The 19261-nt window shown below is 35.9% G+C and overlaps 1 protein-coding gene across 5 annotated transcripts; it reads right to left on the bottom strand.

Moving 5' to 3' along the window:
• Positions 1 to 12042: 12042 nt before the first annotated feature.
• Positions 12043 to 14547, bottom strand: LOC104211802 (probable inactive nicotinamidase At3g16190). 5 transcript variants are annotated; one of them, XM_070171334.1, is made up of 5 exons: positions 14389 to 14547; positions 14218 to 14298; positions 13446 to 13680; positions 13224 to 13340; positions 12043 to 12392 (listed from the first exon to the last, which is right to left on the bottom strand). In XM_070171334.1, exons 1-5 carry the CDS (start codon positions 14446 to 14448, stop codon positions 12316 to 12318), a joined length of 570 nt encoding a protein of 189 aa, XP_070027435.1. In that variant the 5' UTR covers positions 14449 to 14547; the 3' UTR covers positions 12043 to 12315. The 5 variants fall into 5 exon arrangements, with proteins under 5 accessions (XP_070027435.1, XP_009759230.1, XP_070027436.1 ...); XM_009760928.2 differs by having other exon boundaries at positions 14185 to 14298; positions 14389 to 14545; XM_070171335.1 differs by having other exon boundaries at positions 14218 to 14279; positions 14389 to 14540.
• Positions 14548 to 19261: the final 4714 nt, after the last annotated feature.

Below are 19261 nucleotides of genomic sequence, written 5' to 3'. Positions count from 1 at the left end.
CTTTTCTCATTTATTTTCCATAACTTTATTAATTTTCTTATTAAGGCTTCATCCCCGCCCATTACGGAGGCCCCTTCGTTTGATGCTGATATGGCAGCGATGGATGATTACATTCAAGAGCCCGACGAGATCATGGTAAGACAATTTAAATTGTTATGACTTAATATATACTTTCCTATACTGAGCTGACTGTTCTTCTGTAGGTTTGCAATCCTACCAACACCACTGATGATCATCCTGCAGCGCATCCGGCTATAAAGGGGCGACGTAATGAGGATGATCTTGATAGCATAACCTGGGCGGGATGTGATACGCCTCAGGCTAGCATCTGCGTTGAAGCACACCGGATGCGTGACACATTGATTTTCTTTCCTTTTTTTTTGTATTTGATGTAAATATTATTTTATGTAAATAATAACAACAATTTTTATGTTTATATAATATGCGCATTACGTCTTTATTTCCCGGTTCCTTATTTATTTTATTACTACAACACAAACACAAACATATCAAATTTAACATAATTAAAATTCAGTACAACTAATGAAAATATATGACACGGGAAATATAAAGATAAAGTAGTACACTAAACATATACATGTCATTGTTTAGTCCCTACCGCCCATTATTCGCTGCTCCAACCACTTAAATTTATCTTCCAGCTTATTTTTTTCTTCTTCTACCTCTTTCAGTTTCTCCTTCAACTCTGCAACTTCTCGTTTACGTTGTCTTTCATGTTCCCACTGTTTTAAACATAAATTATGAAGATGCTGCTAAGATTCTTTATAGCATTCATGATTACAGGGTTCATCAACCCATACCTCAAAATTGCAAATAGGTTCGTCTTGAACCCAATAAAACGTGTTTATACAAATCCAGTAGTGGCGTCCAACTTCACCATTATCCCAACAGCTTTCATCATACCTTTTTTGCCGCACTCGCACCTTGGTACATAAAGACGTTCAGCCATTTGTTAAAGCATAAAAAAACCTTGCTTTTATGAAAAGTTTTGCTATTGGTTATTGTTGAGCACATAAAATAACTAGAATGAGTCCGTTATTTATAGGCAAACCAGCTGCTATAACGTAGCGTAATATTTAACCGTGCTATATATATACATAGCGTAGTATATAACCGCACTATGCTTTGCGTGCTAAAGATTCTGTCGGATACAAAACAGCTTTTTCTCAGATGGGCAGCTTTTTCAGTTAACAAGACAACACACATAACGTAGTATTTAATCACGCTATATATATACACATAACGTAGTATATAACCGCTCTATGCTTTACGTGTTAAAGATTCTGTCTGATACAAAACAGCTTTTTCTCAGACGGGCAGCTTTTTCAGTTCGACAAAACATCACACATAACATAGTATTTAACCGTGCTATATATATACACATAACGTAGTATATAACCGCATTATGATTTGCGTGTTAAAGATTCTGTCGGATATAAAATAGCTTTTTCTCAGTCGGTCAGCTTTTCAGACTGATAAGAAAACACACAAAAGTAGTATTTAATCGCGCTATACATATTAACTTTTTTTCAAACTAAACAACTTTTTCGCAGTCGGTCAGCTTTTCAGACCGACAAGATAACACACAAAATGTAGTATTTAACCGCGCTATATATATTCATACAAAATGTAGTATTTAACCGCACTATACATATTGACTTTTTTCTGAAACGAAACAGCTTTTTCGCAGTCGGTCAGCTTTTCAGATCAACAAGACAACATACAAAATGTAGGATTTAACTGCGCTATATATATTCATATAAAATGTAGTATTTAACCGCGCTATACAAATTGACTTTTTATGAAATAAAATAGCTTTTTCGGAGTTGGTCATCTTTTCAGACCGACAAGACAACACACATAACGTAGTATTCAACCGCGCTATACATATTGATAGAAAACGTAGTATTTAACCGCGATATGCTATGTGTATCCCTATATGTATAGTCACATACTCAAAACATAAAACACACTCACATACTCATACTAAGACATAAAACACACTCACATACTCAAACCATAAACTATGGATGACTCTTCTTCTACCAAACGAGCCCTATCTTACTCTTCTACTAGCAGTGATGCCCTATCTTACTCTTCTACTAGCAGTGATAATGAAGAAGAGAATCCTCCAACATTTGAAGTGGTTATGACTGATTCATGCGTCGACGACAACATTCTGGTAAATTATTATGTCCATTAAACTTTATTTTATTAACATAAAATACTTTTTTTTCTTATACCTTAACTCCAAAAAATATATATACATCAGTATTGTATATCTTTATTCAGTTTTATATTTTCCGTAACTTAATAGTAATATTTTTTTTTAAAAGTATATTCCAAGAAAAATCTGCAAGCATCTTCCTCCAACATTAGAACAAGCGTATCTTCACCATCGTGGCAATGAGTAGTATGTAAATATGAGTGTTGATGATCAAAGAAGGTTCAAGGTAGGCTGGAGACTTTGTGTTGGAGAATTTTATCAGTCGAGGTTTCGTCATCAAATTTACGTTGGTTGATGTTTCACCACTGCGTGCTATCTTCAATGTGGACGTGAAGGGAGACAAATATCTTGTTTGTACTAATCCGTTTTTTACTTTCTACTAGGATGTGTTTATCTTGATTTATCCATTTATTATCTTTTATTTTGATGTATGTTGCTTTAATTATGATTGTTGTGTTTTTTTCTCTTGAAGTATTATGTTATGAAATTTCAATCTTCATATTGCTCTTCTTTACTATAATTTTTTTTAATTATCATTTAAAAAACCGAAATGGAAGAGTTCAAATCATAATTAACAAATATAATTTTATTGATACATCTTGCAACATAAACAAAACAGCTACTTATTACAACATAAACTCATTGATAGTTGGGCACATTAGAAGAACACCCACCACGAGCTTGGTTACCATCGCCACCCAAACCAGCCGAAGGACATTTTGGATGGTCATGTTCTGTTTGCGAGCATATACCACATTTGCGCGCATAAACGGTATCACTACTATCCATTTGGTTCCGTATATGCATTCTCTTATGCACCTGTATTCGACGCAAATAGGACTTGTTACACACCATTTTAAATGGTTTTGGTGGCCAATAATGCTCAGCACCCACTGGCTGCAACTACCCACTATAGGTGTTTAAGTCAGAAACAACACTATATTGTTAATCAACGTAGTTGGTTGGCCCTAAACCAACATGTTGAAAGCACTTGATGGCATGTGAGTAAGGCATGTGGTAGATGGACCATTTCCCACAAGAGCATAACCTTCTAGATTCATTTACGGTATGTACATTATTCCCCTAATTTTGATGGATAGCGGTGCGAACTTCAAAAACATTTATTTCGTTATCATACTGCAAAGATGAATGTCAATGTGCTCGCCGCCTATATTTGTCAAATCTTTTCATCGGTGGTGGCATAAATTCAACACCCCTTTCCATCAATGACGTTGTAGCTGCATCCCTTTCAACAAACCTCTCTGCCATCTGCTTGAACGACATCCGCACCATGGTAGTGACAGGTAATCTTCTTGACGACTTCAATAATCCGTTGAAAGACTGTGATATGTTTCTAATCAGAATTCCCCATCTTCTGCGACCATCCGCATGCAAAGTCCACTTTTCAGGGTGATATCGAAGTAACCAATGATAGGCTGCCTCATCTTCCTGCATGATAGATTCCATGTGCCTCCGGAATTTATGCTATTGGTGGTTTGTTGCTGCCATCCACATCAAATCATGTAGATCCTTGTTAGGATATGCCTTCTGGAAATTGGCCTTAAAGTGTCTCACACAGTAACAGTAGTAGGCATAATGTTCTTGCCATGCAGGCAAGTTCTTTACAGAACTTACGATACCACCGTACCGCTCAGATATTAGACAAATATCGGAACATTGTTTGACAATGTGCTCCTTCAAATGGTTCAAAAATAGCATCCATGTCTCTTGGCTTTCATTGGCACAAATAGCAAAAGATAGAGGAAATATCTGTCCATTAGCAACTACTACAATGGCTATCAACAACTTGATCGTACTTTCCATAGACATGAGTGGCGTCTATGGATATTACGGGCCGACAATATGAAAAATCATCAATTGCTAGTTTAAATGCCTAGAACACATAATTGAATATATATTCTGGTTTTCCCGGACTCCACTCAAGCTTCCATTTAACAACCGTCCTGGGGCTAAAGTGTTGCCGTGCGGCCATGTACTTGGATAGAGTTGCAAATGACTTATCCCAGTTATCATAAACAATTTCAAATGCACATTTGCGCCCGAGAAACGACTTTCTTTTGGTAATGGTATGGCCATATTCCTAGTGAACTGATGTAATGCACTCTTTGATTTTATACCTTATGGAAGCTTCGAGGTGTGGAATAAGGACAAGAGAAATCAAGTCAATATCCAAGTTGAAGTGATTCCCATTGAATGTGTCCATTCACATCTATGGGTGGGAATGTATTTACCCACTCTCCACAAACCTGTTTTCTTCTTGCTCACACACAGCATCCAATGACAACTCATAAACCATCTACGGCAAGTAACCTTGTATACCACTGGAGTTGACTCTTTAACTATCATCTCACGACATTCTTTTACGTTGTGCATTTTACAAGCCCTGCTTATGTGCACTTTATCTGGAAAAAGCATGCCCTTTGCCAGCACTGTTGGTCTAGACTCATCCCACATTGCTGTCCGAATTTTATCAAAATCCCTTATGAGAGCTTCCACATCCGACATACTTGGCAAGTTATCAAGATAGGGAATATCCCTTGAATGAAATGACACTTGGGACTCGTACACTCTTCGTCTAAAGGGGGTGGAGCATACTCCCTCATCAAATCAGGTCCTTCATTCTCATCCTCCTCATCACCATCCTCACGAGGAAAAGGTGTGTCGTCTCTGAATTTATCGGCATTGTTGTCATAATCATTGTTCTCTTCCTCATTTGTGCATCTGCCAGATCCCGATTTAATATGTCGTCTTCGGGCAACTGAGTGAGGACAGGTGGTTCAACTTGCTTGTTTTCATTGCATAAACAACAAAATAATAAGCTACTGAAATTAATAAATACTTTCTATATAGCTGTACCACTTCACTTACAAGTCGTAATGTGATGACATTCCATGATGGACATTTTTATATTCGTGATGACTCCCAGATGGACCACCATGATCCAACACACCAAAACTAGGCATATTCCAACTATGTGTGGGTTCATAACTTGTAAAATTCACATCCGGACGGTACCCCTTGTGGAATATATGAGCGTTAATACAAATTCAATACAACAAAAATATACATCGTAACACAAAGGAAAATTGAAGTTTACCACTCGTCTTGTGGATTATGTAAAGTATGAGAGAAATTATTTCCTCGTTGCTCATTCGCCGGCGGTGATAAGTTTAAATCAAGGAAAACTCTTTCATCCGGAACATGTCCGGCAAAAACTGCTCCAGAATAACCACCCGATGACTGGGGTTATCCGTACTATGCTCAACCTCATTGTTGGGAACGTCTTCGACCTTGACGTACATATCCAACATTTTGATTACAAGAAATTCCTGGTATTCATTCGGAGTCCTCAAAAAATCCCTCAAAGTTTCATCATCGTCGATGTTAAACTCAGAGTAACAAGCAACCCCTTGCAGAGTGATAGAATACGGATATCTACTGGTTACTTTAAGGTTCACCGAACCGAACTTTTCCTCACATTTATTTTTTTACGTAACAATGATACCAATGTATCGTACTCCATTGTAAGTGGCAATTTAACATGATACCGTGGAGATAAACTATACTTCACAGAGTTATTCTCCACTACAACTTCACCCTCAATATAATGAAACTCTTATTTTTCGCTCTTCAGACATTATAAAAAATGCTTGAGAATTTAACAAGAAGAAAAGTTTGAACGGGAGTTAGAATATTTTTTGAATGGATTTTCATAAAATCCTAACGCCTTTAAATAAGGCAATGCCGAGCTCGGGGACTGAATTTTTTAATGTATAGCGCTCTTTTAAAGAGCGCTATACTCATTTGAATTATTGTTATGTCAGTTAATCGTAGGAAACTTATTGGTGGGCCCATAATTAGGTATAGCACGGTACATAAATGCGCTATATATATATATATATATATATATAGCGCAGTTATATAATGCGCTATACATATCCGTCACATCAGGTCAGCATAGCGTTATTTATACATGCGTTATATATAAAATGGTCGCTTTTTTTTTTTACATATATTTATGTCACACTTGTCCAAAAAGACCACAATTGGGTTCCGGACTCTAAGAACAACTGGACTCCCTACATTTTAATTTTATAGACTATATTTTAATTTACAACCAATTAGCTCGAAAATAATCGGCTAAGATTCAACATCCAACTCCAATAGGTTCTCAAAATTATTATTTAATTTTTAAAAAAGATTTCTCAAGCTTTTAAGTTAATTTTTGAATCAGTAACTGTAACTCAAATATTAGTTCAATAAATCAAATCCATTTGGGTGGTGAAAATTAAATTTTTAACAAGCTTAAATATGTGGGTTTAGATTCCGAATTTGATTTTGTGAGAAACTTGGAGTGGGTATTATCCAGAATTGTTAGAAATAGTATAAGGAGGTTGTATATAAAATTTATAGTCATTTAATGGAGATTTGGATTGATTTTGAATAAGAATTGCAACTGAAATCGTAAAAAAAATCGTCTACAGACGCTTGTATAAATGTGTATAAAAGTGTATAATAGTGTATAAGATGTGTTTATATACTCATATACGCTATTATACAAGATTATACATAATTATATAAAAAAATTGACTTTGTCTTCTTCCTTGCGTTTTTTCTGAAATTTAACTCAAATCTTGCTCAAATCTACTCCAAATCACTTCAAAATTAAATTGAACTCCTTTTATATCACCAATTCACAATAAAAACTTCCAAATCTGAAAAACTTTAGCTTCGTCAGTGGAGGAATTATGAATTTTGAGACTTATATTTCGATACCAAATGCTCATAGTAAAAGACTCGAGATTTATCAATCAAAATTACTTAAATCATTAATGGGTCAAATATTTTATTCCTCAATCCTTTCAAACGTACAACTAACTTCATATTCTTCATCCTCAATCCATAGAATGAAAGATAGATTTAAAAATTATAGAAGATAGAAGATGACTATGAGATATAGATCTAAATAGAGGATAGAAGATGATGACTTGTAGAAAATGAAGAGGCACATGGGGAGAGAGAGAGAGAGAGTCGCCTGATTTTAGATAGGTGAGGTTAGACTTTAGAGAGAAATAAGGTTTAAGCCTTTTTTGTTTTAACGTATATACTTGGCTAGGGAAAATGAAGGGGGTTAGAGGGTCGGGGCCAAACGGGTGAGGGATCCAACTAGTGAGTGATTAGGTCGTTTAGGATTAAGACACGTGTCCCTCTAGAAGGGTCCGTTAGTAATGGGGGTAAGGATATTAAAATAGATAACGTTAGGGATAAATAATGTAGGAAAGTATAACGGAGGATACTAATAACTAATTTCTAATAGTACAGGGACACATTTGGTCGTTTTTCTGTATTCTCAAAGTGGGTAGGATCAAAGTAGGTAGCTTACAACGGTTGGTAAGGGGTGATTAGAAAAGAAAAAGAAAAAAACAATAAAACCAAAACAAATGAAATTTGTTTAATATTTGTTATGATTTGGTTTATTTATTTAAGCAAATCAACTTAGTTTATTTAGATTTTTTGTAAGTAAAAGTGGAACCACTGAAACAAAAAAAAACTAATTATTGTTGGTAAGCTTTTTAACAGGGATATGAGTATAATCACACGCATACTAGTTACGGACAACACTTGATTTCATAGGATTAATTCTAGACTAGTCATTTATAAGAAATGAACTGTTCTTTGTCAAAGTAACCGAGGTAGCATCTCTGTAGTTTTGCCTGTTCGATCTTGCTAATAAACTTATTTTAATTACAGACAGTGGAGAGAAAGTTCAGTACACTGATACTAATTCTAAATTAAATATTGGAGCAGGTCAGTGATTAAAGGTGGCATATCTAAAAGGTAATCGTTACCTCCTTTATCCAATTACGTGCTTTAAAACTTATGTTGATCTACTAAAATACAACAATAACGATCCAGTATAGTCCAGGTCTGGAAGGTAACGATTACTTTTTATGGTGATCTACTAAAATGTAGTACTAAATTTGTTCCTTGCACTTTTTAGTGCTTTTTCTCAATGTTTTTCTGGTAGAGGGTACTTTTCCTCAGTATTCTATTACCAAAAAAGGTACATTAGCACCCACTATGTTAATATGGTCCCAAATATTTAAAAACTTAGCTATATGTCTACTTTGAACTCACTAAAATTTAACAAGTTACCCTTAAAAATGAGGACTTTGAGAGATGGTAAGGGTAAAAGTAAAGTATAGATGTAAAACAAAGATCCTTAAAGTGAAAGATTAACATTAAATCTCTAACAAAATTTAATTTAATGAGAGCAATCTTTTTTCCACTACCAAAGTCAATATTGCCAATACATAATATATTAATTAATAATAATAACAAATCCAGTGTACTCCTAGGATCTGGGGACATTACCTGATAAATTAATATAATAGTAAATATTTTTTAGGAAATAAACTTCAAACGGGCTAGTCACAAGGTGGACTAATAACAGGTTGTCATGCAAGTAGTAGTAACCAATTTTAGTCAAATTTGAATGTAATGAATTCGGAATTCTAACCCGTTTATGTTATTAGATTCTAAGTTAATAATTTTTATATATTCAGTGGATATCTTAAGACAAACAAAAGTTACTAAGTTCGGCCAATATGATGACCCAAAATATCATCTTTAAATTAAATAATCATCTCGGTATTTTAAGACCTTGAAAAGCAGTATCAATAATTCCTCGACTTGCATGCATAGTCCATATAATTTTTCGGAAGGGTTTTATGTGAAAAATGGATTAAATGGTGAATTAGAGCTTTAAAACTCAACTGAGTTGACTTCGGTCAACATTTTGAGCAAACGAACTCGGATAAAAGTTTTGACCATTCCGGTAGTTTCGTATCGTGATTTGGGACTTGTTCATATGCCCGAAATCGAATTCGGAGGTCCCTAGATCAAATTATCGCCATTTAACGGAATCTAGAAATCTAAGGCTAAAGATTTCTTAAGTTTGACCGGAGATTTGACTTTTGAGAAAATGACCCCGGAATGGAATTTTGATGATTCCAATAGTTTCGTATGATGAATTTGGACTTAGGCACATGTTCAGATTTGGATTTGGAAGTCTATAGGATAATTCGACGCATTTTGGCGAAAGTTGGAAAATAGAAGATTTTTGGAAAGTTTGACCGAGGGTTGACTTTTTGATATCGGAGTCGGAATTCAGTTCTGAAAATTTTCATAACTTCGTTATGTCATTTATGACTTGTATGCAAAATTTGAAGTCACTCGGACTTGATTTGATAGGTTTTGCATCGAATATAGAAGTTGGACGTTCTTAGATTCATTAGGCTTGAATTGGGGTGTGATGCACGGTTTTAGCATTTTATGATGTGATTTGAGGTTTCGGCTAAGTTCGTATGATGTTTTAGGACTTGCTGGTGTATTTTGTTGAGGTCCCGAGGGCCTCGGGTGTATTTCGGAAGGTTAACGGATCAATTCGGACTTGTATTTATCTGTTGAAATTTTCTGGGCAGTTTCTGTATTTTTCGCACGTGTGAACAGTGACCGCACGTGTGAACAGTAGCAGTGTACGGTATCCGCGAACAGTAACATGCGTGAACAGTATTCGTGTGCAGTAACACGCATGAACAGTACCCGAAAATTCTGGACAGTGTATAGGATGAGCAGTACGGTTTTCCTCATTTTTTTGGACTTCCAAGCTCGGATTTTGGGCAATTTTGAGCGAGAGGTTACGGAAATTCTTGGGGTAAGTGTTGTTGACTCTCTTGTGATTATATTCCATGAATAAATCTTCATTTTTGGCTTTAGATTATTGATATTTGAAGGGAAATAGAGGAATTTTCTAAAATTCCATAAAAATGATTTTTTACGATTTGAACATCGATTCGGAGTCGGATTTGAGTAAAATTAGTATGGTTAGACTCATAATTGAACGAGTTGTCGTATTTGTGACTTTTGTCGTATTCTGAAACGCGGGCCCACGGGCGATTTTTGGGTTAATTTCGGATTTTGTTAAAAAATTAGTAGTTTTCATATGGAATTAATTCCTAAAATATATATTGAATGAATCGAGTTAATTGTGACTAGATTCGGGACATTTGAAGGTTGATTTGAGCGGAAAAGGCATTGCGGAGTAAGATTTTACTCGAATTGAGGTAAGTAACGGTTATAAATCTGCTCCTAAGAGTATGAAACCCCAGAATTTGTGTCGTATGACTATTTTGAAGGTGACGCATGTGCTAGATGACGGGCGTGTGGGCGTGCATCGTAGGGGTTATGACTTGGTCCGTCCCCCGAAACTGTGGAATTAATTGGCCTACTGTTTAATACATGTTCCCTCTTTTTTCATAGAAATTGAATGTACTTCATGTTAGAAATCATGTTTAGGCCTTATGTGATCACTTTTGAGACCTGCGAGGTCATGCACTTACTGAATTAACTGCTAATTACTGTTTTGTACTCAGTCATAGCTTTTCTTGTTTATTATGCTCCGTCTCTTGCTGTTCATTGTTGATACATGACATTACCTCTGTTTGAGCTGTTTATATGATTTGTGAGAGCCCGAGAGACTGGAGAAATTGATGACTAAGTGAGGCCGAGGGCCTAATCTGTGAGGATATTTATGGGATCGGGCTGCACGCCGCAACATGTTGTTACTGATTTATGGCTGAGTGAGGCCGGGGGCCTAAGTGATTTATGCCACGAGGTGGCTTGTTATAGCGCTTGGGCTGAAGGAGCCCCTCCGGAGTCTGTACACCCCCCAGTGAGCGCATGTACCTACTGAGTGCGAGTGCCGAGTGCTGAGCGACTGGGAGGAATGAGTGAATGTGAGGAATGGGTGATTGTGAGGTTGGAGTGAATGGGAGGACAGAGTGACTGTTATTCTGAGAAAATACATTTACATCATTACTGTTGCATCGCAGATGTCATATTACTGTTTTGAAAATTATTGAAAGATATTATTTACTGCTCAGTCAAATTTGATATCTGGTTTATTGAGTACGCACTGATGTGACTTAAACTGTAAATTGAAAGTATGACTACTTTTATTTGAAAGTTATTGAGATAACTCTATTGTATAGCTCATCACTACTTCTCAGTTCCTTATTTATTTCTGTTACTTACTAAGTTGGTGTACTCACGTTACCTCCTGTACCTCGTGTACAGATCTAGATACTTCTGGTCACGGCGGTTGCTGATTGAGGAGTCAGACTTAGGAGACTATTGAGGTAGTTGCATGGCGTTCGCTGACCTTGACTCTCCTTTCTTTTCATGTTGTACTGTTCTATATTTCCAGACAGTGTTTTATCAGTCGGATGTTGTTATCATTTAGATGCTCATGCACTCAGTGACACCGGGTTTTGGGGATGAATTGTTTAGTACTTTTGGAGTTATATTCTGTTCTAAAAGGTTTTATTTAATATTAACTGCTTCCGCCTTTATTTAAAAGTTCTATTGTGTTCAGATGTTGAGTTGAAGCTTGCCTTGTACCACGATAGGCGCCATCAAGACAGGTCAGATTTTGGGCCGTGACAGCCAAACCCGAAAGACTCATGCTAGATTTTAGTCGTAGCCATAGGCCATGAGTATAACGTACTAATAAGTCCAGAAGCAGGCGTGTATGTAGCGTATAGGTGACGGATTCAACTGAACCCATAACTTTTGATGCGGAGCATAAATTTATATGTAAAATCTAATAAAATTGCAACAAATTGAACCCATAGCTTTAAAAATATAATGAGTTCAATACTAAAAATCTTAAAGACTGAACTCATAGGGTTTAAATCCTGAACTCATCTCTGTCCGGAAGTTCGAGTATATATTTGCCAGAAAGGTCCACAAATAATCGTGCCAAGTCATACTGCCAGTTACAATAACCAAATAACAATCAAACCCCAAAATTTATAGTAGTAGCTAATGTACCCAGGGAAAGAAGAAACAGATAAGATCCAACAGATGAGGTAAATATGTCGATCCAGAAAATAGAAAAAAATTCGGACATGTTGCATCATCGTATACTCTGTTCCAGATTTATTACTTTTATACATAATTTGCATCTGATTTAACTAGCACTTCTATTGCTCCATAGACTGGCACCATTCTTCTAACGTAGGAGTCACCACCCCTACATTTTTCATGTCAATTATGTTTGCTGCAATACAAAACAACAGCACAGCTATCAGTAGCTTGAGATGGATTATAAATGATCCAAACATATGTGTTTGCGTTAAATGAATCCAGGTAAGATCGATGTCAAATTAGCTTTTAAAGAACCAAGATCATGGGTTCACATGAGCTTAAGTTTAAAGTTTCAGTTTCACTTAGGTCAAAGCAGGAAAAGCTAGTTTCATTAAAAATAGGATTGCTAAGAGCCTAAGACCACCAAAACACAGAAGAACAGATCCGCCAATTAAACAGAAAGGCTGGATCGCTGCTCTCAAATGAGGAAGAGATCAATAATCGTTCACCCTACAAATAGAACTTACAGGAATTGTCATGTAAGACACAATTTAATGTCTAAATTAGCAAAGTACATAAAAATACGGAAATCGCAAGGAACAAAGTCTTTAAAACGAACTACATAAGTTTGATGGTCCTCAACGATGAAAAATTAGGCAACTTCAAAACGAACAGAAGCAGTGAAACTTAGTTCAATGGCTATAGTCCTAATTTTAAACCATCCTCACCATCTACAAAGCAAGCATAAATGCATGTATCCAGGATGAGGAGAAATGTCAACCCCTGTGGTCTGAACTTATGATCCGGTTAAGTGATCGTCAATTGTAATTTTTAACCACTTAAAATAAGATATCGTATAAAGTTATTTAATAGTTAATACTAATCAAGTCCGCTCATACCTAGATTAAAGGGCAAGTAACCATATGCTATTTTAAAAAAAACAGTTCAATAAGTAAAGAAGCACATAAACGTCTGCTTTGTGAAATCTATCACCCTTCACTAGGTGCTGGGGAATAATACATACCGATATGTATATCAGGAGTAGCAGCAGCTGTGGCATCTATAATGACCGTAACACGTTCATAGTCCAATGCTACAGCATCAAAGACAGTCTGCCGTATGCAATTTGGAGTTTGAACACCTAAACAAGAAAATTTATCAGCCATTTGACAAATACAAACACATCAGCTAATCGAACCCTAAAGTCTACAGCTGGAGAAAAACTCGATTATAAGTATCCAATTACCAATAATGACCAAGTTGGTAATGCCAATGCCCTGAAGATACGAATGAAGGTTCGTGTTAAAAAATGCACTGAACCGGGTTTTCACCAATTTGTAATCATCTTCCTGAATAACAAGCCCATCAACCAATTCTGCCCCGACACTACCCTTTGATGTAGGTTTTGGTTTCCCATCACCATATAAATGCCGACGAAACAATTCAACATCTCTACCTAATGGATCATGCTCACGGACAACCTACAACAAATGGGCCACATGGGATTTGTATGTTAGTAATAAGTTTAACTTCCACACACTAGCAGTCTATAATAAAAGGCAACCCAGTGCACTAAGCTCTCGATATACGCGGGGTCCGAGGAAGGGCCGGTCCACAAGGGTCTGTTGTAAGTAGCCTTTTCCGGCATTTCTGCAAGGGGCTGTTTCCACGGGTCAAACATGTGACCTCCTGATCACATGACAGCCACTTTACCAATTACGCCAAGACTCCCCCTCACTGACAGTCTATAATGTCACCTAAAAAATAACTACGGGTGACAATTCACATAAACTAGAACTAGTAACCTAAAAAAAAAGTTACACATTGTAACAAGTACATGGATAGTGTAAATATAAGTTTGCACAGTCAGTGTATATAAGTTAAATCCGTCAATAATTCCTATTAATCAAAGAAAGATTTTAAATTTGCAGCTAAAAAGGCAACGACAAAGGGCTGTGACAAATTTAGGAGCAAGTTAAGAATACCCAAATAATGGGGATGCAACGGTTTCTTGCAACCTCAACAGTCTTGATAACGTTAGGAACAATAGCTTCGCCTCCTTTAACTAGCATAGGAGCACCTGGTAGTACAAAATCTTTCTGGAAATATAAGTAAAAATTACATATTGTCAAATAATTCAAGAAATTTGAAGAAATGATTGCTGTTATGCTGAATAAGAAGAATATTACCTGCATGTCTATGACAAGAAGAGCGGTTTTGTTCCATTTACAACCATTTTCTGAGGCCATTTGCTGATTACAAACTTTGAATTGCCAGAAAGATTTGAGACTAACTACTCTTGTTTGGTCGGTCTCGAGTTTATCCCTTCCACCCAGTTTCAACTTTCAACTGTTAATATTTCGAACTTTGACTTCATTTATTGCTTGGGCCAGGCTAATTTTTTTTCTTTCACGTGGTGAATATTTTATCTAAAGATCCATTGGGCTTTGGTCTAGGCCTGGTGCAATCACTTCTCTATGGTGGCCTTTTGCTTTAGCTGGTATGTTTTCCTTCTTCTTTTTATTCACAAAAAATAAAATAAAAAATAAGGGATAAAAATTCATTTGATTGAAAAAAAAGTTTTTTCAAAAATATTTTGATAAGGTTTCTCACTCAATTTGGGCTACATTTTAGCTCATTTATACAACATTTTAGCCCAAATTTAAATGGGCTGAATTGAGTGTGTCAAAATGGGCTAAGCTAACAAAATAGGCGAATCGTTGACCGGTCCAAATTTGGGCGGGTTGGATGGGTCATGTTTTTTTGGGATGATTTTGACACCCCTTAGCGGGTGATGGGATAAAGGGAGATAAGCGTGAAAATAGCACGGACTAACTAGTTTTCGGACTGGTAATTGAAAAATAGCCAGCGTTTGCAATGCCATTAAAAAATAGCCACTATTTTGCTCCAATACGGAGAGTTCCAACATAATATACTAGAGATCGATGCACATATATATGAACTTCTAACATATTATGCTGGAACTCTATCACACGGAAAGTTCCAGCATATTATGTTGGACCAGTATATTATGCTGGAACTCCAGTATATTATGCTGGAAGCTCACATGTAAAAAATTCAAACTCTAGTATATCATGCTGGAATATTTTTCGAATTTTAAACAGTGTTTTCGTTCAGATTTATCTTTACATAATAAGTGACTAAATTTCGATTACTTTTGAAACGGTGGTTATTTTTCAATTACCACATGTAAATCTTGCTATTTTTTAATTTGAGCGTCCTCCTTAACTCGCTAATGGATGCTTTTGGAATATCTAATCAGAATAAACATAACGCAAATCATGAACAAAAGCTCCACTATTTAGAAATCAAACTATATTCTATTGAATTGATGATTATAGAACTCAGCCGCCCAGCCACTCCCAAAGAAAATGTTTCTGAGGACATGGGAGGAAGACACGTAGAAGCAAAATGTTAAGGCGGGTCTATATTGTTGGTTAAGAATTCACATAAATCTAGTAACTTTGCTCAGATACAGTAAATATTTTGAGAAATTCACTAAAAATTTATATATTTAATTGTAAATTTAATTATTATTATAATATTATTTTAAGATTGTTGTAGGAACACGGCCATGCAAAAAGTATATAACGCTTTAAATTAAAAAAAGCTATGTATGACACTTGCTTTGTGAAATCAAAATTGGTAACGGCAGTAGCCACTTGCCATTATAAGCTGTCATTATCTGGCTTTGCAGGAAAAAAAATATATATATCAACATAAATAAATATATACTAATAACACTTTTAATAAAGCACAAGTAGACAACATAATGGGTACTATTTTCTTCCTTTGTGATATTTTAGCATGATCATGACTTGATGATTGTATTGACATGTGTTTAGCCACATTTATATATTTTGCTGTTTGTTGGACATTATGAACATTACCGATAGTCCCTTCACTTTTTGCATCCCTTTTCTTTTTTTTTAATCATTTTCTATCTTTTGCTAGTGGAAAACGATTGTGAAATGACCTATGCATATCTCACACTCAATAGTCTAGCCTGTCTAGGATAGATCCATCCCTACACCCTTTTCGTACCGCATACCACATAGTAGTATGTTTTTATTATATATTCGAGGTGTCCGGATCAATTTATACGCATTTTGTTTATCACATGTATTAATAACTTTGTCCATTAGAATTTAAATAAATGAAAATTAAAATCATCAAATATTTTGTCTCTGCTAGAATTTGAACATAATATGCCTTATAATTCTCGACTCACTCCATTAACTATTAAATGGTACCCTTGAGTGCCACAGACCATATATGCTAGTGTTTAACTCTCTATACATCTCTTTTTTCATATTATAAGCCAAGGGAAAATCTTTTTTTTTTTTCACAAAAAATATTACGCGATGATGACATCATATAAGGATTGCAACCTGCGCATCTTGATCATTACAGATATCAATAACTTTGTCCATAAAAACTTGGACAAATGAGAATTAAAAATCATCTGATGTCTTGCCTTCGCTAAAATTTGAAACTAATATCTCATGATTTTCAACTTACTTCATTGATTATTAAACCGTAACTTTGGGTGCCACAACAACAACAATATACCCAGTATTATCCTACACCGTGGGGCCTGGGGACAAAATTATTACGTTATGATTACATCATGTAAGAATTGCAACTTGTTCCTAATACTGTGAATGGGTTGGTGTCGCGCCCACTTTTTCTCGAGCGAAATCGAGTTCATGACATTTGGGAGGACAACTCATTCCCTTTTGGGAATTGGGTTTGAATTTGAAGAGTCGCCACCTAATGATTATGGTGCATTAGGACACCAAGAGAGTTTGATTTGAGTAACCAGAGATAGGGTAAGGGCTTAAAATTATCCTAAGGGGAAGGTGTTAGGCACCCCTCAGGATCCACTAGTGTGGTTCCCGGCCAAACTATTGTTATGAATTTAGGTGCAAATAACACGTAAACAAATAAAGCTTCAAATGAGAGGGGATTTTCGCATAAGGGTTTATAAACAAATAAAGTTGGAAATAATTAAAAGAAAGCTGATTTTTCTTTAAAAAAAAGTTTGAAATCTTTAGAAGAAACAAAGAAACAAAGGGAAAGGGGAGTCCTAGGTTTATTAATAATATGAATCACCCCACACAACATCCGGTAATCACTCCTCAGTGAGGGGATACACATGATGTTATCGCGTGGTCATCATATCCATATCTACCCTTTTCCACCCCGTTAAGGTATTAAAGCGCGGAATGGTCTCGTTTACTTATTGCATGCTATTACCCATCCCAATTCTATCAGTCCCAGAGGTATTTAAGACTACTAATCCTAAAAGGGAGGGATATTAGGCTTATTTGTAGTTTCAAAGGCAGAATTCTAAGGCGACATACAAAAACATGTATATCAAGTTGGGGAGAAGCACATAACAAGTAAAAAAGGCTCAGATATACCTCCTTCAATCAAAGAAGCACGTAGTCAGCATGACTTACACATACTGTTTAGGGTCTGATTAAAAAGTTGAGGCAGACTGATTTATTACATAATTCAGATAAGAAACTCGAATCAGGTCTGCCTGCTGGTTGTTATTAATAAAACAGATTCTATTTATAATTTTCACCCTAAAGCTTGCCTAAGTGTTGGACAAGGATTCTATAGACATGATGTCTAATGAATTCAGAAAGCATTGAAATAAACTGAATACATACTGATTAAGAAGGGTTGCCAGATTATTAGAAAAAGGGAAGTTTTTAGCAAAGGTTATAAGTTCTGCAAATGATGACATGTCGTTATTACTGGTTTTAGCCTTATACGTGAATGAAACGATTCAGATTTGATTAATAGTTCCTATAGACATGTTTTCTATGTGTTGTCGATTTTAAAACCTTTTATAGACATGATAAAGAATGCAGAAGCCTTATAGACATGATATCTAGATGCTGAATTTCATTTAAGGCCTATGAACATGATTGCTAGATGAAGAACGGATATACGAGATTTAGTAGGACCTATAGGCATATTTCTCTATATGCATATGCAGAATTCAGATTTCCAGGTACTTATGGACATGATTTCTATATGAGAGCATGCAGAATTCAGAAATACTTATAGACATGGCATCTATGTGAGAAAATCAAAATACCTATAGGCAGGATATCTATGTGAGAATGTTGAATTTCAGAAATACCTATAGGCAGGATATCTATGTGAGAATACAAAATTTCAGAAATACCTATAGACAGGATATCTACTCTTTGCATACATAGTTACTCATCCCTTTTCACTAGCTATCCCTAAGAATTTATTAAAAATTATTACAGCCCAAAAAAAAGTAAAAGAATACATCGAAAATTAATAAGTACAACCAAGGAGAGCCTGATTCAAGCTTCATTTTTGAAATATGAGGTAAACCAACTCCAAAAGATCGTGATCCTAAGACTTTCTCCCATTTGGATGTGTCAAAGTTCCCTAAGAGCCTCAAAGAGGACTCCGGGGAATGCTCACACCCAAATACATTATCAGATTAGGACAAGTGCAGTGCGGAAGGCTCAGCCCTCAAGTGTCCAAGTTCAGAGGGAGCTCAAGGTCCCAAGGCAAGGCTCACAAGAGGGGGGTAGAACTTAAGGACTTAGAGAGTGTGCAAGTGCAGAAATAGAATTCTGAAAGGGGGAAGGGAAAAGGCAACAGCTACAAATAAGTGCACATAGGGGTACATGGGAAATAGTGAAGTTGAAAAGACTAGGCAGGCTGTGGGTATACCCAACAATGAAGAGTGCTAATACACCCAGAAGCCTACTAGAACACATTATTAGAGGCTAGGATCCCAAGGAATCAAGTTTAGTTCATGGACAATAATTTGAATATTGTCATGCCTTAAACCATAGCTCAAACACATAGGGGGCAGGGGTTTTGGGATTCATAATAGGAGCAGGTGGAAAGAAATCAACATGCTAATTCAAGTACAGAAACAGTAAGTAGACATGGATACAAAAGCAGTAAATAAACACATTATTGTGGTGCTAAAGCTTAAATCAGGACATACCAGTTTCAAAGAAACAAATAGAGAAA

Source organism: Nicotiana sylvestris, chromosome 3 (assembly GCF_000393655.2).
Source record: "Nicotiana sylvestris chromosome 3, ASM39365v2, whole genome shotgun sequence".
Lineage (NCBI taxonomy): Eukaryota > Viridiplantae > Streptophyta > Magnoliopsida > Solanales > Solanaceae > Nicotiana > Nicotiana sylvestris.
Note: the sequence above shows the minus strand (reverse complement) of the source record. Positions and strands in the feature narration are given on the sequence as shown.